A 22,854-nucleotide genomic window follows, 5' to 3' on the forward strand; every position below is an offset into this window, starting at 1 on the left:
AAAAAAATAAATAAAATAATAATAATGAGTTATTAAAACATCTAACATGGCCACCACAAACGCATTTAATCTGTCTGTTACTTTTACCAGCCCTCTCTCCTGCCTTTTACACACTTAAAAATTCGGCATAAACTTGGCTTTCATTAAAAGCTCATGTTCTGCTTGGGAGAAAAACTTCTTTGGCCATTCTGAACAGCCAATAGAAGCGCTGCTGATCAATCGATAGCCTACATATCCCCTTTTAAACCAACGCATGAACGCGCAGTTATCTCAGATAACTCAATCCAGCAATTCTAATCATAAACAACAGGAGTGTTCGAAGAACCCAATTAGCTCATGATTAATCATGATTAGCACGATTATATTATCTTGGATGTCTCATTTGATCTCGGATGCTTTAAGCAACCTACAAAAAACGGGCCCCTGTAATGTGGTGGTTGTAGGATATCAAAAGTCCAAACAAAGTGTATTAACGTTCAATGATGACTGAAACCAATCGAATCTTTTCAATGAATCATTGAAACAAACAGTTCGATAGAAGCGATTCGTTAAAATGACTCAAAATTCCCCTGCTATGACATGAAAGTGGCACCTCTTTAAAATCACCCTTGCTTAAACAATCATTACTTCCTGCTTAGCCTGTAAATTGTATGTATGCATGTAGTAGGGCTATCAAATTTCTTTGTCATCCTTCCCCCAAAAAGTCCTCAGAGTGTGTAAAACCCGGACTGGAAAAACTAAAGACCCTCTGTGGTGTAAAGCAAGTTTTGAATATTATACTGTATGTCTATGTTGTGTTTTTAATTTGCTTCAAGACAAATCATGTCCAAATTACTGTAATCAGACAAACACACCATTGCCAATTCTCTTAAATCTGTAACCTGCAGTCTTCAAAGTGAAAGGATTAGTTTGACTTGAGGCACTTTGTGAACATTAATATCTGGCAATGGTATCCTGCCTCTCTGAGTGACGGAGTGGAACCCCAAATGATAAAATGCATAATTCATTATCAGTTTTATTATGAATTGATAAAACTAGCAAACATAGTCAATGTTAAAATTACAGAAAATATAGTCCTGACATGGCTTTCTTTCTCAGTATCATGGCATCATTATAAACAGTTCATAGATGATGATATACACTGCTGTGAAAATAAGCTTCACAAAGATGAAGAACAGGAATTGCTTGTTTCCAGTCAGTCTATTGAAGTCAAATTCAGTCCTTCTTTTCTCTTGATAAAGAAATGTGAGCAAAACCGTTACACGTTTGAAATGAGTGATGCTTTGCTGTCTTTTTCTTGCATTGGTTTCTGACATGCTTTTCACCATACATTGAAAACGTTAATGCATGTAAACACAATTGTCATTTACTATAAAATAATTCAGTAAATAAAACTGATTGACATCATTGCACATATTTTTGAAAAGAAAAAGCTTTTAAAAAATGCTTTAAATATAATTCACAGTGAATCTCAAATGTTTCAACCCTGTTTAACAAGACTAAAACAAAATAATAATCAACCAAAAAGAAGAAAATATTCATTTTCTATGATGCTCAGAAGTATCGCAAAAAAAATTAAATACATACAGTCAGACTTAGTCTGTGTATTTGAAGTATTCACAGTGCATGTGTATATTACACATAATTATAACATTACACATCAACATTAAAAAAAATGGCCAGTTTTATTAAAATAAATCAAACACACATAGCCACTCAAGAGACAAGACTGATGTCAAAAAGATGTCAGTAAGACTGGCTTCATAAGTCAGCGAAAACAACATACACGATTATACTGTAAGTGCTGAATTTGGTTTGGAATTACTTTTTACATCATTTACTGTAAATTTAACTGTAACCATTCAATTTCACTGGGATTGAGTTGCATTGTGGAATGTTAAAGCTTGATGTGCTCATATGACACACTATAGCAATATGTGAAAGTATCTGTTTTGAACATAATCTTTAGTCACCAAATATAAAAGCTTTTCCTTCTCTCTCTCTCTCTCTCTCTCTCTCTCTCTCTCTCTCTTTCTCTCTCTCTCTCACACACTCACACACATTCACAATCCTATATTACCCAGATGGCCTGTTCTATAGCTCAAGGTCTTTGTGCACTTCCTGTGTCGATATCAGCACACGCAACTGTTCGCTCATGTCCACTCGGAGCACATCTTCATTGGCCTCTTAGATATCTACAAACTCTGACACGGTTCAAACTCTTCACTGAATGACACGGTTTGCAGCTCTGATCAATAATTCACTACAGAAGCTGATCGGATATACAGCGCTACAAACGAGTTGGCGAGTACCTCAGCGTCAGCTTGGCTAAATCAGTTCTCTAAGGTACTGTCTAAGGTTGCTGTCAAGGGCTCGCGCTAGACTTTCTTCTGAGCATTTAATATACTATCATAGACAGAGCTGGTGAGGGGAATGTAGCTTTTCTCTGTGTAGTCCAGGAAGAAGAGCGGGTCGGTGATGGTGGACGGGTTGAAGCCACTCTCCACCAGACCGAACTTCTGCTGCTTGAACGTGCTGGTCATCTCCATAGACTCCTACAGACGCAAACCACATGACACACTGACCATGAGAAAGCCTCAGTCCAGAAGGCAGAGGTGGACATGATTGTGATGAAGTGCAGCTACATAATGAAACTGATTGGGTGCATGAGAAAGTCCAGAAGTCTCAATCTAGACTTCTAAAGGCAGTTTCCACTCAGTATTAAAGGGTAATGAAACTCTGAACTGTGTTAAAATCTCAGAAAATATAGTTTAGTGTACTATAGGTGTAAGGAAACATAATCAACCTTCAAATCTACCTTCATGGCTTTGTTTTAATGTAAGTCTGTGTATTTTATTATATTTTAATAAACATACATTACAAAAATATGATGACACTGATTATTGGTTTATTGCATGTTACACCCAAAACGCACCCATTAGTCATTAGTAGAATAGGGACAACCCCCCAGCCAGCAATGACATGTGGGGCCCAGATGGGTTAAGTCGGGGTTCTATGGTTACTGTGTGGGCATGGGCTTTGGCTGGGTGAAATCAGCGGGTCCCGTGTAGGTTTTGTAGTATGAGTCCCACATAGGAACCCCATATGAGCTAATTATATGGGCCCCATAAGGGACAGACATGGGCCAAGTGGGCATGGGTTTGAACTGAGAACACATATATGGGTCCTGCATGGTTTATTTATGGGCCAAGTGGGAATGGGTTTGATCTGGGAACACATATGGGTCCTGCATGGTACATTCATGGGCCAAGAGGGCATGGTTTTGATCTGGGAACACATATATTGGTGTGGCAGAGGCGAAAAGTAACTATTTAGGTGTGTTGATAACTTACTGTACAAATTTTAGTAACTCTACATGTAGGCTAATCAAGCATGTTGAGAGTGAGTCACAGTAGTCATCAAAGAACAAACATATAGATCGTATATATAGTGTATATACTGTAGGCCTATATATATATATATATATATATATATATAGAAAATTAGGGAAAAAACACATTTGTATCTTATCAATTCAATCATTAATGATTTGATCGATTGTTGTGGTTTTAACTTTTAAGGAAAACACATCCAGCCCTAATCTGGAGAAGTGACAGTGACATCAGTGTTTAAAAGTAACTTGTTCTAGCTGATTAGTTTTTTTTTTTTACAAATTGTAATTTTACTTGAGCGGTTCTCTAACACCAGTACTTTTACTTGTAATAGAGTAATAGCAATGCAGCAGTACTTGCACTTGAGTACAGATTTTCAGTACTTTTCCCACCTGCCAGTTATGCACACAATACATAATTAGGCTGATTTATATGAAGCCAGCGAAGCAGTTAACGTTTGTTAATTCTCTAACATATTTAATTGTTAATTCTCTAACAATTTAACTGTATTTAATTGTTATTTAGTCAGGCAGTTCTTAGGACATCTATAAGGGGCCTGTAAGCAAAGGCCTTGATTCGCGCTCAAACGTTAACGGGCCATTCGGAAAGCAACGCTGCTAGCTGTCATTTCGAGGAGAAGAACTTCACATCAGACATTCACAAGGTAAGTTTAAATATTATGTTGCCAGAAAAATAACACTGCAGGTGTACAGTAGTCTGTAATTTTTGTTTTGTGTTGTAACTGTTTAATCTGATGTAGAATCTAACCAAAAGGAAAAACAGCTGGAGAGGTTGGACAATAATTCATAAGTTATCACGATATACTTTTAATAACGGTGAAATGAGTTTTAAACACATTTCCGATATTTCGATGAGTAGCTGCGTTTCACAGACTGGCGTTCATTCATCCGAGCAGAAAGAGCTGCAACACATTTAATACGTTTAAATGCAGCCAATAACCCGTTCAAAACAGGAATATTATCAATAACCCGGTCGTGCACGGCCATGGCTACGTGTTTGATGACATACACCACAGACAGGAGCCCCGCAGCAGTTGTCTGTGCTCAGCGTGGACATGTATATTGAGAACAGGTTTTACTCCAGGGCTTGAGTCTGCCGCGCCATGAACGCCAGTCTGTGAAATCAAATGCTGTAATCATACTGTAATGTTTATGCTGAGCACAGCTAAATGGAGTCTCCTCCCTGACCTGCTCTTAGTTGTAGTAATAAAGATTTCTTTTTTTGGGGGTCCAGCGTTAGTGGCATGGGAGTACGTCCCCGGGTTGCATATGCATCCAGGACGTTTTTATGTTTTGAACAGTTGTGATTGTATGCATCCGTGCAATTGGATCCGCATGTCATTGTACACGATCCGATGTTTACGTGTTTAATAAACCACGATGCGGTCTGTGTCATCAAGCAACAAAAGAAAGAGATTAAAATTCACTGCTCGTTAATAGCTTTAATAAGGATTCATTAATTAATTCATACAAATACGTCTGCTGCTTGAACGAATAAAGAGTGATGTATGCAAGTAGTTGTAAAGAACGCATGTATCATTCATTGTAAAGAAGGGGCTACATAAGGTCTAATTATGGGTTTGTAAATTTGAGAGAAATTCTAAATTAATGCATTATTGAACTAAACCCATTATATTTTAGTCATTTGAACTGTTATAGTTTTATTCTAGCTTTAGTCGATGACGTACAATAAGATTTTAGTCGCCTAAATCTAGATACTAATGCTAATACACTAATTAATACTAATTTCTCCTCCATGTTGTGGAAAGATGCAGATATTCGCAGGTGTGCCAATGTGCACAGGAGGTGTGTGGAGCTAATATACCATTGAGGTGCAATCACTTGCAATCAAAGATCAAAATTAAATGAAAGGGTTTGTTTAAATTGTGTAATTCAGTTAATGGAAAGCTCATTCACTTCTAGTTGTCTTCATCCTCTATTCTGCAATGTTCCGGTCTCCCGTGGTGTGTGTGTGTGGCAAGCTGTACCGCGAGGAACGTGCAAAAAATAAAGTAAATAAAGAAGTGTCGACGCAAAAAATATGGCGTTCAACATTATCATTGACGCGCCGCTACAGCAGTTATATATATATATATATATTATATATTACGTTTTAATGGTAGTGTTGTGTTTTTAATTTGCTGCAGTGTATTTCTTTCTCTTAGGATAGAGAGGACTCTTAGGAATCAGCAGCCCTCGTGTGTCCCAGAGGGGAAGCCACAGCCCTCAAATTTCCAGGTGGCGAAGCAGGTCTTAGAGGAGCAGGTCAAATGGATCCTGCTGGGGAAGCAACGCCCATGGTTCCAAGTATTTATGTGAGTTTTTTTTTTTTTTCTCCCACGTTTAGAGGTATTGAAATGTTCTTTAACGTCAAAGTTTCTGCTTCCAAATTGAAAATTTGGTAACCAGGGTCAGCCCACCAAGACAGAGTCTGACCCCGAGAAATCCCTGTGGGTCCCCCAGAAGTGGCCTCAGCGTGAGTCTGACGGCATCCCCACCCAGTCTCCTGGCCACAGTTTTCCTGTGTTTTCTTTCTTTGACAAAATCCTTCCCATGCTTAATGAATCACTAAACTTTGCAGAGTTCAAGTCCCATGCCAGGTTGCTTCAAAACTTTGTAAATGTATAACAAATCAACCATGTCTGCTACAACATTTTTCACCTAAATGCAGACAGCCCATTCTCACCCCCAAGGCGTCACTTAACTGACGCCTTGGGAAGCATTTGGACATGCTTCAATATCTGACGCTTTAGGTGCCCTTTAGCGTCAGTTAGATGACGCCCTAGGATCGCGTGTACCCTACCCCCACCCCCAGCCCATTCTCACCCCCAAGGCATCACTTAACTGACGCCTTGGGAAGCATTTGACCATGCTTCAATATCTGACGCTTTAGGTGCCCTTTAGCGTTAGTAAGATGACGCCCTAGGATCGCGTGTACCCTACCCCCACCCCCAGCCCATTCTCACCCCCAAGGCGTCACTTAACTGACGCCTTGGGAAGCATTTGACCATGCTTCAATATCTGACGCTTTAGGCGCCCTTTAGCGTCAGTTAGATGACGCCCTAGGATCGCGTGTACCCTACCCCCACCCCACACCTAAACCTGACCGCGTCCTCTAACTGACGCTTTCCTTTAGCGTCAGTTAGATGACGCCGTAGGATCGCGTCATGTAAGTGACGCTAAAGGGCGCCTAAAACGTCAAATATTGAAGCATGGTCAAAGGTGACGCCTTGGGGTGAGAATGCGTTGATGCAGAGGTGGAAAGTAACTAATTAAAGTAACTAAAATTAACTAATACTTACTAATACTAGAAAGTAACTAGTACTTTCGTTACAGTACTTCACTGGATGTAAAAAAAAAAAACTACTTTCTTGAGTATAATTAAAATTTGGTACTTTTACTCTTACGTGAGTAGAATAAAAATAAAGTATTCAACATCGCTACATTTGTTTTTCACCAAAAGTACAAAGTACTATGGAAGCACTTTGACAAAAGTACCAAAGAAGCAACAGGGCATTTGACAGACACTTTTCAAAACGGCTGTGGTGGAGCACTGCGCTTCAGCCAATAACAGACAGATCTGAAGCACTTCAGCCAATAACGGACAGGTCTGACTTGGGTGCAAAACCAATCAAAACTTTCAGTTCGGCTGGGGGGGCAGGGCGCTCAAACCGTGCTTTGACATTCAATCATTGCGCTTGTGTTTTGAATCAGTATCGCTAACGTGAATGTAAGTGAGTTTTGCGAATATTCAAATATAATTTTAATTATTAGCAACACCTTTAATATGTAATCCCATTGATAATACCAGAGCAGTTAAAGTAAATAAAAAAAAAAAAACTCGGCTCATAACATGGACGCAGTTATTTCACTGACGGAGAAAGAACAATGTAAGTGTCTAAAACGCATGTATGGCTCAATTAAATGGTAAAGCTTGCCCTCTTTAACAATACAATTAAAGTACAGTAAATGTATGAAGCAAATGTTGTACAAAGCTGAAAAACCTCAACAACAGTGAAATAAGGTTGCATGATTTATCTGTCAATCAGAGGCATGTAAAAGGGTAGTTCGTTACAATAGCAACAATGGCATCCCAGAACAAAAAAAAAACAAAAAAAACATGTTGGTTTGAACATCAGTTCACTGCTGCTTTGACTAATCTTAAATCAGCACTAATCTTACACATTCTACATTGATTAAAAAAGAAAATCAAATGTTTTTTAATCGTACTATTATTTTATACAGAAATCAATTATTTATAATTCAGATGAAAATAATGTTACATTGTTAAATAATAATATTAATTAAAATTAAGGAAAACAAAAATATTGATCTGAAATATTGCAAAATAATTTTAATTGAATTCAGGTACAATTACCAAACATATCACAAGGTTTTATTTGTTTAATTAATAAACTAATTATATAAAACTATTGTCAGTGCATTACAAATAAACTGGTTTTATGCCTTTATTAATAAAACTTATTTAAAAAATACAATGCCTTATGTCTTTTTGTTTTGTTTTTCCCTCCATTGTACAGAACCGTAATGTATGAACCACACCGTGACTTCTGTGTACCGTTACACCCCTAATACCAAGGGGTCGCCTTTGGAGAATTCATGAATTTTGATATATTCATGGAAAATTGTTTCTAATGTCACTCAAATCTGGTGTGCATTTGAGGCTACTGTATATTTCAACATGTAATGGAAAAAGTGTTATAGGTATATAAAACTCTATAAAACTCCATGTTAAATGTCACTCTAGAGCAAACATTTTAGCTTACCACATGTGTAAATGTGTTTTTCTTGACTGAATGATTTGAAGACATACAAGTTGGAGCAAAAAAGAACCTTGCTAAATTGACTTATGCTCCTTTGTTTTTAGGTGCACTGAAGAGTAATGCAATTACTCAAAAGTGTGAACCGCAAGCAAGTGGAAATGGCACTGGGGAAGTGGCGCATGGACCGTGGAGGGGAGAGGGCTGCAAGAGCCCAAAGATAAAAGGGAGCATCCACCACGCCCTGAGTGTATTTTGTATTTAAAGAGTAGTTCATTTTTGAAAAAAAAACAAAAAAACTTTTGCTGATAATTTACTCACCCCCATGTCATCCAAGATGCATGTCATTCTTTCTTCAGTCGAAAAGAAATTAAGGTTTTTGATGGGGGAAAAAACAACCTTTAAGGTTTTTTAAAAAAAATAAAAATAACAAAGTTGAAGTTTTATAAGCACAAATGCTCGCCTTGCTCTGTTCTGTGATGCGCGTTCGTGACTCTCCTGTTCGAACTCGTTCATCAAAAAGGAACAAATCTTTTTCTAAGTTACATGTATTTCGTTTGTTGAATGAACCAAATTACTTGAAAAAAGATTTGTTCATTTGCATTTTGATGAACGACTTCGAACAGGAGAGCCACGAACGCGCATCACAGAACAGACCAAGGTGAGCATTTGTGCTTATACTTGTGCTTTTTTTTTTTTTTAATTTTAAATGAGCGTTCGTTTCACTAGATAAGACCCTTATTCATCGCCTGGTGTCGTTTAAAGCCCTTTGAAGCTGCACTGAAACTGTCTTTTGGACCTTGAACCGTTTGGTTCCCATTGAAGTTCATTATATGGAGAAAAAATCTAAATTCCTAAATCAAATAACATCAAAATCAAATATCATCAAAAAAACTAAATTTCTTTTCAACTGAAGAAAGAAAGACATGGACATCTTGGATGACATAGGGGCGAATAAATTATCAGCATTTTTTTTTTTCCAGTGAGCTACTGTTGTGACATTTAAATTGTTTTAGTTGTTCAATTAAACAATATATTTCTTGCAGTTCAAAGCGTCAAGTGTCTTGTATTTATCTTGGACTTATGTTCATTCTTCGATTTTAGTTTAGATTGTTTAGCTTAGATTGTTTCCTTAAAATATTTGGCATGGTTGGGCTTAGATAGGCTTTGCATGAAATGCCCAGTTAGGACCCACATTCAGGTGCATTCACAGTTGAATCCTGGTGCAAGCCCACTTTAAACCCCTTTAGGTAGGTGGGCCCCAAATGGGTCCGTCATGAATTGCCCGGTTAAGATCCCACATAACACCCTTATAGAACCCATTTAAAGCCCATCTGGGCATCCACGGCTGGATCCTGGGTGCAAACCCACTTTAAACCCCTTTTGGGTAGGTGGGGCCCCAATGGGTCTGGCTTGAATTTCCCACTTAGGACCCACATAAGACTCTTACAGAGCCCATTTAAAGCCCATCTGGGTAACCATAGTTGGATCCCGGGTGCAAGCCCACTTAAGGCCCATTTGGCCAGGTGGGGCCCAAATGGGTCTGACATGAATTGCCCAATTAAGACCCACGCAGTACCCGTACTGGTCCCAATTTTAGTAAGTCTGGGCTTCCACAGCTTGCCCCAATGTGGATCCCGGGTGCAAGCCCATAATGGGGCCCACATTTGCTGCCCATCAAGCCCTTATATGGGCCCCACATGTCATTGCTGGCTGGGGGGTAGGTGGGGCCCCAATGGGTCTGGCTTGAATTTCCCACTTAGGACCCACATAAGACTCTTACAGAGCCCATTTAAAGCCCATCTGGGTAACCATAGTTGGATCCCGGGTGCAAGCCCACTTAAGGCCCATTTGGCCAGGTGGGGCCCAAATGGGTCTGACATGAATTGCCCAATTAAGACCCACACAGTACCCGTACTGGTCCCAATTTTAGTACATCTGGGCTTCCACAGCTTGCCCCAATGTGGATCCCGGGTGCAAGCCCATAATGGGGCCCACATTTGCCGCCCATCAAGCCCTCATATGGGCCCCACATGTCATTGCTGGCTGGGCCTTTTAGACCATACGAGACTCAGAGATGAGACTCTGATTGGTTTATTGCATGTTACGCCCAAAACACACCCATTACTCATTAGGAGAATAGGGACAACCCATTTAGACCATACGCCAGAAGCGCCGACTATTTTCCCCGTCACACAGTCACTCAGACTCACACAGTCACACTTACACAGTCACTCAGACTCACACACAGTCACTCACACTCGCACAGTCAGTCACACTCGCACAGACTTGCACAGTCAGTCACACTCGCAGTCAGTCAGACTCACACAGTCACTAAGACTCGCACAGTCAGTCAGACTCACAGTCACTCAGACTCGCACAGTCACTCACATGGTCAGTCACACTCGCAGTCACTCAGACTCGCACAGTCACACTCACACAGTCACTCAGACTAGCACAGTCACACTCGCACAACACTCGCACAGTCACTCAGACTCGCACAGTCACTCACATGGTCAGTCACACTCGCAGTCACTCAGACTTGCACAGTCACACTCACACAGTCACTCAGACTAGCACAGTCACACTCGCACAACACTCGCACAGTCACTCAGACTCGCAGTCACACTCACACAGTCACTGAGACTCACACAGTCACTCAGACTCAGTTACTCAGACTCACACAGTCACACTTGCACAGTCAGTCACACTCGCACAGTCACTCAGACTCGCAGTCACTCAGACTCACAGTTACACTCATACACACTCATACACTCATACTCATACAGTCAGTCAGACTAGCACAGTCACACCAGGCAGCAACCTCTCTGTCTATCTCTTGAAACCAACACAGAAGTTAATTAAACGGCAATTCAAAGACTGACCACTTGAGGCAGGCTGCAAAAGTGACCAAAAAGGGGTTTTGGTCTTTATAGCTTATTTTGCCCTTCATGACAACTGTGAGGGGGTGAATTTTTTTACAACTCATCTGTTTAAATTATATTAAGCCTGTATAATTAAGGGCGTGGCCACTTGAGTGAGAGGTGGATTGTGGCCGTTTGGCTGCTATCTGTCTGCGTCACTCTCAGCAAATTCCAGCAGCTGCTATACTTGCCATCTCTGCCGTCTTTTTTCGGGATTATTTCATACAATTTAACACACGCATTTTACCTCCGCCCACGCCATTGGATTCCGTTGTTGTCGAGTATGGAGAGAATAACCAGCGCTATATTTCTAGTTGTTTTCCTCGCATGCACTAACGTTAATGGATGTCTGACAATTTCCTTGCTAAAAACGTCTATAGATACAGTATAGAGACCACACTCCTTATGCAGTACTGTTGCTCTCACGGAACAGATATGCTTATTTAACTTTGTGTTAATAAAAAGTACAGTGAGATTAAATCCTTCAGGTGTCAGTATTTCTCTCCGATTTCTAGTGCATTTACTTGAACTTCTGAGGTAATATCTTTGGTTTAACCCATTTGAAAAATTGGGAGGCGGCCAATTTTAAAATGGACTGAATAAAGCTCTGTACTTGACGTGAGATGCCATGCTGGATGACATGTATGTGCATGAATCACTGTCACACGCACAAGCTCAGAGCAATATTGTAAGTTACTGCATGATAATATTTTTTATAGCAGAATAATAATAATACATCACGATACCCAGTCTCACTATAATAATATTTAAATATAACTATACTAACTATAATTTAACTGTAATAATATTTTTAAAAAAACATGAACTATAACTATTGGCTTTAATTCTTCAATCAGCTGTCACTTTAACGCGAGGCCAGTAGCTCCACCCATGCCTTTTTGCCCATTTTATATTATCAGGTAGTGACACAAAAGCCCCGCCCACTTTAGGCTTAAAAAAAATGCTCTTCAGAAACCTACGGGTGATGTCACGGACACTAAGTCCACGTCCAGTCTATGAGTCACACTCACAGTCATTCAGACTCGCACAGTGAGAATCACAAACAATCACTCAGTCAGACTCATATAGTGACAGTCAAAATCACAGGGGTGGTGGGACATGTCCCCACCACTTTTTGACAGGGTCGATTTTGTCCCCACCACTTTTGAAACATCTCGCGGCACAGATGTACCAATACAAATAAAACATCTCCAGTTAACAGCATCCGTTTCATTTGTTTGTTAAATAACAGGCGATCTAGCACTGAAATGTGTTGTCTTCTCTCGGAAACGCGCTTCAATCCGTTGCGGAGATTCGTTCCGGTGAAATCACAAATCAAAATGCACACAAACGTGTCCCTTTTTCTCATGGGTTCTAATCCGCTCTCGTATATTTTTTTCCCCCACATCAAAACATATACAACCACTGATAAACATTATATCAATTCAACCACTGATAAACATTATTGTTTTTGATGAGGGGGAAAAAAAAAACTATTCGAGTGCGGAATTAGAACCTCAAACCCCCTGAGTCTCGACACGCTAGGCAAAAATTCTACCTCTGGACCATCATTTTACATATACAATCAAGGCCGTATATATTCTATATACTCACTATACTCGGACATTGTGCTCATTTTTATTTATGTACATCAGGAAGCTACAGGACATCGTCTTTCAAAACATGACCTACTCGAAAGAGAAAAAAAGAATGAATGCGTTATTGTACCCAGCACTTTTGAAAATGCCCTTCCGAATGCGTCTCTGTCCCCAGCACATTTCAAACCAAACTTACGCCCATGTGTATAAGTCTATCTTTGGTCTCATTAAACTATAGTTTGTTCCATGTCAAAAAAAAAAAATTGTATTTGAGGTTTCATAACTTGATGGCTATTTAACTTTAACAACATTTTTTATATTATCTTCACTATATGAACGATAAAATAAAATGACATAACCCTGTCTCTGTTTGATAAATGTCAATAAAAATCAATGTTTCATATTTTTAAAATGAAAACAAAAAGATCATGTTCATTTTGTTAATATAGGCTATGCAGTGAAGAGAATCGCGTTGCCTGAACCACATGACCATTAGGCTAATATTTTGATTTTTTTTAAAAGAGGCAGAGTGGTGTTTTATAACATATTTCGTTTTATTGTAGACGGAAAGATGCAGAGTTGTAGCATATTTCCTTTTATCGTTGCCTAAAATATACATAAAGAGTCTGAACTACCAAGGACGCAAGTCCGAACTTTGCGTACTTGGTATTGAGAAACGGCTATAGTGTATGTGAGGGTTTTGTCTGCTTCCTTGTTCTTGTCTGTCATGTGATCCTGCCATGTGTCTTGTCCCATGTTCAGCTGCTCCCCATTATGTGTTGATTAGTCTTCCCAAGTGTTTCAGTTTACCAAACCACCTTGTTATCTTGTTTAGCTTGTGTTCCCTTGTGTTTAATCCCTGTGTTTTAGTTTAGTCCTTGTGAGTTCTTGATGTTGTAATGTTTGTTGTAGTCTCCTTGTTCCCGTCCTGAGTTTCCTGTTCCGAGTGTTCTGTCGTGTACCCTGGTTTACCAGTTTGTTTGTTTATTAAAGTGCTTGCGATTTGATTCACTCTCCGCTTCATTCTTGCCGGCATCATTACAGAATGTGCATGTTCAACGCATTCTCATCCTTTAACGTCATATAGAACGCTATATGACAAAACGGCGCTATACTACGCACATGGCACCCGTTATCGTTAATATAACACGCGCTGTGAGGGCTAAGTTTAGGTGTGGGGTAGGGTGTGCGTGTCATATTCACGCTAAAGGATTTATAACGTCTTGGGTTCGCGTGTTATATTAAAGGAGCTAAACGCAAGTCTCTGAGTTTTTGCAGAACTACGCCCCCTCTGGCGACAAGCGAAACTGCAACCAGAGCTGTGCGCGTTCATGGAGGAACACACACACACATACGCACGTTTGCACGAGCTGTTCATAACTACGGAGCATCAGCCGCACACTGTGCGGCACACATCTTTTGTTACAGTCATAATGAGGTAATACAGTAATAAATCTGCAAGTCATTTATATGAAAGGAAAGGCATTCGAGTAAATTACACACTTGTGTGAGAGGGGGAAACGGGGGTAGTAGAAAACTTCGGTTTTTGTTTCCATCTATCTCCCTGTGCTTACTGTATCCACTTATGATTGAATTATTATGGAAACACGTTCAGTTATCACTTTGTATAGGCTATGACCCGTTTGAGCCCTAGAGACGACCGGAGATCTCTCCGTTTGTTGAAAGCTTCCCGATGTTGACTCTCGTCTTATTCCGACGCATGGCACTGGACAGACAGAAGTTTTATTTTCTGTCTCACGTAGAGTTTGCGTTGGGGTTTGTAATGAGCTACAAGCCGGTCTCTTTCCGCGCCATATACAGATTTAATGAAGTGCACGTCACCGAAAGCAACAGATATGAGCTGGATTTTATTAATCATCGGCTAATTTCAAAATCAGCAAAGACAGCAATAAGAGAGATCGGCAACAGAACTGGTAAGATCATTTCATTTCTTTACTTTTAATGAAGATGGTAGTGTTAAGCGTCTGCGACTTACTTTCACTAATTCACTTTGATTTGCGATAGATTGCGGCGCTTGATGAAGGGGCTCAGCTCAGCTGCTCAGGTGATGCGCGTCGTCATATATGACTAAAATATCATGACATATAGCTTGGTTTCAACAACCAGATGCATTTACACTTGTCCAGTTTCGTCTGGAATACGGCACAGACCACGTCCTCAAGTGGTTTGAGCGATCGAATTCAAATCCGTCTCGAATGCGTTTCGGAGGGCATTTACACCCTGGTCTTTTCACGATCGAATAGCTATCCGATCACAGAAGACACATGAAGTGACCAGGTGTAAACAGCCCCTTTGAATCCATCGTCTACTTTTGTGGAAGCTGACTAGAGTTGTGTCGCTCGAGTTGTCTTCTCTGATACGGAGAATGGCGGCGAATAGCTACACGAACCTGCCAGACATAGCCAGGCGAGCGTGAACGCGCATGACGTCACGCCCAGTCTCAGATTCGAGCCCGAATCCCTCTTATATATTTCACTGTACAGGGTTATAGAGGCGATCGCAGTGATCAAAGAAGGGCTCATTCAGCCCATCAGGCGATTGTTTAAGCATGTATGGGTTAGAAAACGGCTATTTTTAACATGAAAAGTTGCGCAATGCACCTTTAACGATAAAGGGTGCCATGTGCGTAGTATAGCGCCGTTTTTGCATATAGCGTTCTACCGAATATGACGTTAAAGGATGAGAACGGGCTGGCATGTTCTCATATACAGTATGTGCATATATATTGTGCATACATTTTACAATATATATGTACATATATTTCTATATAATTTTACATATATTTAAAATACATTCCACAATATATTGAACACATATCTATACATATATTTTATTTATATATTTCCATATATATATATATATATATATATATATATATGAATTGAATATAATATATATATATATATATATATATATTGAAATATATTCTACCATATATTGAACATATATGGGACCCTATATCTTTACATATATTACCAATACATTATCCCATACAAATTGTAATACATTATGGTGGATAGTTATAAATATAAAATTGCATATATTTTCGGATATATAATTATTACACATATTATATATTAATTTACCGTATATTTCAATATATTGAAAGCGGCAATCGTTTGTATATTTTGCAATATATTACAATATATTTAATATATTGTATAATATAAGTATCATCAATATATTACTCCATGTATCTCCAATATATAATAAATTGGAAAATGGAAAGGAAAATAATTTATTACAATATATTTCACGTAATATATTGGTAAGTATATTTTTCTTTCGTAAGGGTGAGAAGGACCTCAAGTCCTCTCCCCTTTCTGTTTTCCTCTTCATTGTTATACATTTGAGAGGGCTTCCTGGACCCACAAGTCTAGACGGATATTGACTATATATGGACTTATTATATAAATATTATATAACGTATATATAATATCTGAATGAAGTCATGTATGGCTCTATTGGTCAAAACCAGATTACTCCCCTTGTAATTTTGCATGCCACGTATTGGGAAGCTGAGCTATCTTTTCTGGCTTCACCAGCGCTAGTCTTTAATGTATGGTCTATTCACAACTTAAAAGGACGGAGAGAAAAGGCACTTCGTGTTTGGAAGACTTTCATTTCTAACACACAGTCACTCAGACTCGCAGTCAGTCAGACTTGCACAGTCAGTCAGACTCACACATTCATTTAGGGTGTATTCACACCAGGAAAGTCCGATAGTTCACTTGCTTTGGTCCGGACCAAATAAATTATTATTATTTTTTTTTTTGGTACGGTTCGCTTTCACACTGCTCTTTTTGCAAGTGAACCAAAATTTGTAAACCAAACCACACGTGTGCTAAGGTCGTCCATTCATTGGACAAGGATTCTCAAGGGAAATCAGGAAGTGCAAAAAAGGCTCAGCATGGAGATATTTCCATACATTTCATACTGCAATATTTGTTCTTTTACTAGTTTTGTGTTAATTCTGTACAAACGCAATATGAAGAAACTAATGAGTATCATATGATACAATGTCATCTATACGAAGTTGTAATTCGGATTTTGAGAAGACAACGAGTGTAACGTTTGAGTGGCTCTATAAACGCGGGGAAATACGACAACTCTCGTCTCTCGTGCATCTTTTCATTCGACCACCTTCTGTTTTTTTTTTTATCTCTGGGCAACATCTCAACTTTGCGTTACAAGTGGCACTGCACAGAAGACGGAGAAGGTATAAAGTTTTCAATCATAGAGAGAGGCTATGTTCACTCATTCAAATAATGAGATTGTGATGATTGTGATGACTCTGATTTTTTTTTCATGTTACACCCAAACACACCCATTACTCATTAAGAGAATAGGGACTTCCCTTTTAGACCATACGCTGTGCGTGCTGACTGTTTTTCCCGTTGTACATTCAGACTCACACACTCAGACAGTCACACTCACACCGAGTCATACTTGCACAGTCACTCAGACTCGCAGTCAGTCAGACTCGCACAGTCAGTCAGACAAACTCACAGTCAATCAGACTTGCACAGTCACTCAAACTCACAGTCAGTCAGACTTGCAAATTCACACTCACACAGTCAGTCAGACTCGCAGTCACTCAGACTCGCACAGTCAGTCAGACCCGCAGTCAGTCAGACTCGCACAGTCACTCACACTCACACAGTCAGTTAGACTCGCAGTCAGTCAGACCCGCACAGTCAGTCAGACTCGCAGTCAATGAGACCCGCACAGTCAGTCAGACTCGCAGTCAATCAGACCCACACAGTCAGTCAGACTCGCAGTCAATCAGACCCGTACAGTAAGTCAGACTCGCAGTCAGTCAGACCCGCACAGTCAGTCAGACTCGCAGTCAATCAGACCCGTACAGTCAGTCACACTCACACAGTCAGTTAGACTCGCAGTCAGTCAGACCCGCACAGTCAGTCAGACTCGCAGTCAATCAGACCCGCACAGTCAGTCAGACTCGCAGTCAATCAGACCCCTACAGTCAGTCAGGCTCGCAGACTCTGATTTTTTTTTCATGTTACACCCAAACACACCCATTACTCATTAAGAGAATAGGGACTTCCCTTTTAGACCATACGCTGTGCGTGCTGACTGTTTTTCCCGTTGTACACTCAGACTCACACACTCAGACAGTCACACTCACACCGAGTCATACTTGCACAGTCACTCAGACTCGCAGTCAGTCAGACTCGCACAGTCAGTCAGACAGACTCACAGTCAATCAGATTCGCACAGTCACTCAAACTCACAGTCAGTCAGACTTGCAAATTCACACTCACACAGTCAGTCAGACTCGCAGTCACTCAGACTCGCACAGTCAGTCAGACCCGCAGTCAGTCAGACTCGCACAGTCACACTCACACAGTCAGTTAGACTCGCAGTCAGTCAGACCCGCACAGTCAGTCAGACTCGCAGTCAATGAGACCCGCACAGTCAGTCAGACTCGCAGTCAATCAGACCCACACAGTCAGTCAGACTCGCAGTCAATCAGACCCGTACAGTAAGTCAGACTCGCAGTCAGTCAGACCCGCACAGTCAGTCAGACTCGCTGTCAATCAGACTCGTACAGTCAGTCAGACTCGCAGTCAGTCAGATCCGCACAGTCAGTCAGACTCGCAGTCAATCAGACCCGTACAGTCAGTCAGACTCGCAGTCAGTCAGACCCGCACAGTCAGTCAGACTCGCAGTCAATCAGACCCGTACAGTCAGTCAGACTCGCAGTCGGTCAGACCCGCACAGTCAGTCAGACTCGCAGTCAATCAGACCCGTACAGTCAGTCAGACTCGCAGTCAGTCAGACCCGCACAGTCAGTCAGACTCGCAGTCAATCAGACCCGCACGGTCAGTCAGACTCGCAGTCAATCAGACCCCTACAGTCAGTCAGACTCGCAGTCAGTCAGACTCGCACAGACACTCACACTCACACAGTCAGTTAGACTCGCAGTCATTCAGACCCGCACAGTCAGACTCGCAGTCAATCAGACCCGTACAGTCAGTCAGACTCGTAGTCAGTCAGATCCGCACAGTCAGTTAGACTCGCAGTCAATCAGACCCGTACAGTCAGTCAGACTCGCAGTCATTCAGACCCGCACAGTCAGACTCAGACTCGCAGTCAATCAGACCCATACAGTCAGTCAGACTCGCAGTCAGTCAGACTCGCACAGTCTCTCACACTCACACAGTCAGTTAGACTCGCAGTCAGTCAGACTCGCACAGTCACTCACACTCACACAGTCAGTCAGACTCGCAGTCAGTCAGACTCGCACAGTCACTCACACTCACACAGTCAGTTAGACTCGCAGTCAGTCAGACCCGCACAGTCAGTCAGACTCGCAGTCAATTAGACCCGCACGGTCAGTCAGACTCGCAGTCAATCAGACCCGCACAGTCAGTCAGACTCGCAGTCAATCAGACCCCTACAGTCAGTCAGACTCGCAATCAGTCAGACTCGCACAGACACTCACACTCACACAGTCAGTTAGACTCGCAGTCAGTCAGACCCGCACAGTCAGTCAGACTCGCAGTCAATCAGACCCGCACAGTCAGTCAGACTCGCAGTCAATCAGACCCGTACAGTAAGTCAGACTCGCAGTCAGTTAGATCTGCCCAGCCAGTCAGACTCGCAGTCAATCAGACCCGTACAGTCAGTCAGACTCGCAGTCAGTTAGATTCGCACAGTCACTCACACTGACAGTCAGTTAGATTCGCAGTCAGTCAGACCCGCAGTCAATCAGACCCGCACAGTCAGTCAGACTCGCAGTCAATCAGACCTGTACAGTCAGTCAGACTCGCAGTCAATCAGACCCGTACAGTCAGTCAGACTCGCAGTCAGTCAGATCCGCACAGTCAGTCAGACTCGCACAGTCACTCACACTCGCAGTCAGTTGGATTCAAACAGTCACACTGGCACAGTGACAGTCACTCACTCAGTCAGACTCATACAGTGACAGTTAAACTCACAATCACAGTCACAAGACTCACACATACCCGCCAGGGCGTGAGCGCAACTGGCTTTGTTACAATGGAATGGCATATTACACTCTGATTGGTTTTTTACATGTTGCGCCACGAAACACACCCATTACTCATAAAGAGAACAGGGACAACCCACAGACTCACAGTCAGACTTACACACTCAGATGCACAGCCAGACTCACACACTCAGACTCACACAGTCAGATGCACAGTCAGACTCACACACTCAGTCAGACTCACAGTCAGACACACACACTCAGATGCACAGACAGACTCACACACTCAGACTCGCACAGTCAGACTCACACACTCAGACAGTCACACTCACACACAGTCAGACTTACACACTCAGGCAGTCATACTCACACAGTCAAACTCACACACACTTACGGTTTACTATCTTTGTGGGAACACTCCATAGACAATGTTTTTTTATACTGTACAAACTGTATAGTTTCTCCCCTAACACTAACCCTACCCCAAAACCCACCCATCACACAAAACTTGCTGGATTTTCAATTTTTCAAAAAAAAAACAAAAAAAAAAACACATACACGTTAGTGTTTGTTTTGTACCTGCAGTCGAATGAAGAGAGGTCTAGCATATGATGGCAGCTCTTTGAGGACAAAATTGAACAGTTTCTCTCTATCAAACGTGCACTCGGGCTTCACAATCACTGCAGCCATACCAGCACGCCCCTCATTTCCTGCACACAGAAACCCAGATGCTTTTTATCTTCCAATGAAATATCTCCAGATTAAACAGAATCAAAGGTTATAAAAATAATATACAAACAATCTAAAAGACATTCTAATGTTTCAGTATGGCTGAGTAATATAGTTAAAAAAAATGTTCTTGCAATATTTATATACTGATGCCAAAAGAGTGTTTTTTTTTCCAATCATACAAAGCATTTTAACAAAAGAGCTATAGTAGTCAAGTATGTTAAACATGTAATAGCTAAAATAAGGGTTTTTGGCTCATGTGAAGTCTACAGTACCTGGCACCTGGACTCCATACACATTGACTTCCTGAATAAAATCTACCAGTCCCAGTATCTCTGTCACCTCGGTGGTCGCAACATTTTCACCCTTCCATCTGCAAACAATGGCAGTGTGCAAAATTGTTTAGTTTAATTTCATCAATAAGACCATGCATGCTCATATGCCTACATGCTTGATCACACGTTTCATCAGTGTTGTAGTACTCGAGACTCGGACTCATCTCGGACTCGGTCTCGAGACCACATTTTAATGGTCTTGGTCTTGTCATGGACTCGTGTCCATTTGGACTCGGAATTGACTCGTACTCGAACATTTTTTCTTTTAGGACTCGGAATTATTCCCGAGTCCACTCGAGTTCAATTCAAAATATTTTTCATGATTATTAATGTATGTTAATAAAATATTTCTTTAAATTGATTGACACGCCCAGTGATTGGTGATTTTCTAGTGCGCAACTGCGCATGACAAATTGTAATAAAATTACTTTTAACACCACCTACTATGTGGCCTTTTTACCCTAAACTGATCATATTTTTTAAACTCTAAGTAAATTCAGTAAAAAACTGGTCTCGGTCTCGACTCGGACTCGACTCTCTATGGACTCGGTCTTGACTCTGACTCGACTCTCTCTGGTCTCGGTGTCGACTCGGACTCGAGTGAGGTGGTCTCGACTACAACAGTGCGTTTCATCATGGTGAGAACAGGTCATGTGCTCCGCTCTACCTGAAAGTGTCTCCCACTCTGTCTTTGAAGCAGATGAAGTTGTCCTCATCCTCAGCCATCAGGTCTCCAGTGTTGAAGTAAGCGTCTCCTTTGACAAACACGTTTCGCAGGATCTTCTTCTCTGTCAGCTGTTTGTTTCCAGCGTATCCGAAGAACGGACTCTGACTGCAGATCTTCGACAGCAGCAGTCCCGTCTCACCTGATCATCAACATACAAACACCACATTAGCAGAAAACGGCAACAAATGAGAAAAATTCAAGTCATCTTGTGTTTATTTACAGAATCATTATACATATTTCAGTGATTATGTGATCATGACTAGTTAGCCACTCAACAATGCAAAATAACCTGGCTTTTTTTAAAAATAAAATAAAATAAAAACCTTTTCTCAAACCTTCCCTGGAGACTCTTTGATAACTTTACAAATTTAAAAAAAGTTATTAAAAAAGGTTTGGTCTTAAAACTGAAATATCACTGACAAGATCCGAACGCCTGCAATTTAGCTCAGCTGGATCACTGGGCCTGTATCCCTAAAGAATTTCTGTGCAAAAAGTGGCTCATAGCGGCCAAATTCTAAGAAAATTGTCATGACGTTTTCTTGGAATTTCCCCTAAAAGTGACACGAAAATCCCAGTAAATATAAAAGCTATTCCTCAAGATTCCTAGCGCTTAAAAGGGCTCCTAAGGCAAGATCTGCTAAGAGCAGGGAAGAGGACTTTTAGTGGCTTAGGGGTTCCCCTAAGCAGCTGCACAAAATTTCTTTTTTACTTTTTTTATCCATTTTCTGTAATTGTAGGATATTTGTTAACAAGCCTTCATAAATAGACCAGCCAGCAATCATCACAGATATTGATAAAAGCTAAGCCGTGTTACCCTCGTTAAGACCACACTGAGTTATAACGTTGCAATTTCTACTTCATTAAGAACAGCCCCTGGGAGTGAAAGTACAAAATATGCCAGCTAGGATATTAATATGAGCAAATAAGACACGAATTATTGTTTGAACAGGGTGTAATGAGCTTAAGTTTTCACATATTTTAGATTCCAATGTTAGGCTATAACCCCTATGTCACAGTCCTTCGTCTGCACCATCCTGTCTGCGTCTCCAGCACTACACTTCCCATGATCCTCTCGTCTGCACACCTGAACTCACTCCCTCATCAGCCTCCCGGTCAGCGTCCTGTTCATCTGTTTCACCTGTCTTCACCTCATTTAGTCCTGATTCCCCTGTGTATTTAGTTCTCCCTCCTTCAGTCTGTGGTTGTTGTTGTTATGTTAATGTTACCCTGTGTTCCGCCTGCCTGTATCCTGTTATTTATTATTAAAACCTTTTGTATTGGAGCTTTTTGGACTCTGCCTGATCGTCTGCCTGCACCTACCCCGTGACAGATTGACCGACCAAAACCTTGA

The 22,854-nt window shown here is 40.9% G+C and overlaps 1 protein-coding gene and 1 long non-coding RNA gene across 2 annotated transcripts in view; one reads left to right on the plus strand and one right to left on the minus strand.

The window, feature by feature from the left end:
• Positions 1 to 997: 997 nt before the first annotated feature.
• The window catches only part of slc27a6 (solute carrier family 27 member 6), a 42,994-nt gene continuing 21,137 nt past the window's right edge, over positions 998 to 22,854 (minus strand). Inside the window, exons 7-10 of the mRNA XM_039663758.2 lie at positions 21,444 to 21,642; positions 20,717 to 20,814; positions 20,292 to 20,422; positions 998 to 2,555 (exon numbers count right to left, since the gene is read on the minus strand). Of these exons, the coding sequence (XP_039519692.1) occupies positions 2,379 to 2,555; positions 20,292 to 20,422; positions 20,717 to 20,814; positions 21,444 to 21,642 (605 nt within the window). The 3' untranslated portion in view covers positions 998 to 2,378. The remainder of the gene's footprint in view (positions 2,556 to 20,291; positions 20,423 to 20,716; positions 20,815 to 21,443; positions 21,643 to 22,854) is intronic.
• On the plus strand, positions 3,897 to 9,238 carry LOC120494816 (uncharacterized). Its single transcript, XR_016149613.1, has 3 exons — positions 3,897 to 4,056; positions 5,578 to 5,727; positions 8,301 to 9,238. It is a non-coding gene; the product is annotated as an uncharacterized LOC120494816 (long non-coding RNA).

The sequence above is a fragment of the Pimephales promelas genome, chromosome 23 (assembly GCF_988280905.1).
Source record: "Pimephales promelas chromosome 23, fPimPro1.hap1.1, whole genome shotgun sequence".
In the NCBI taxonomy this organism is placed as follows: domain Eukaryota; kingdom Metazoa; phylum Chordata; class Actinopteri; order Cypriniformes; family Leuciscidae; genus Pimephales; species Pimephales promelas.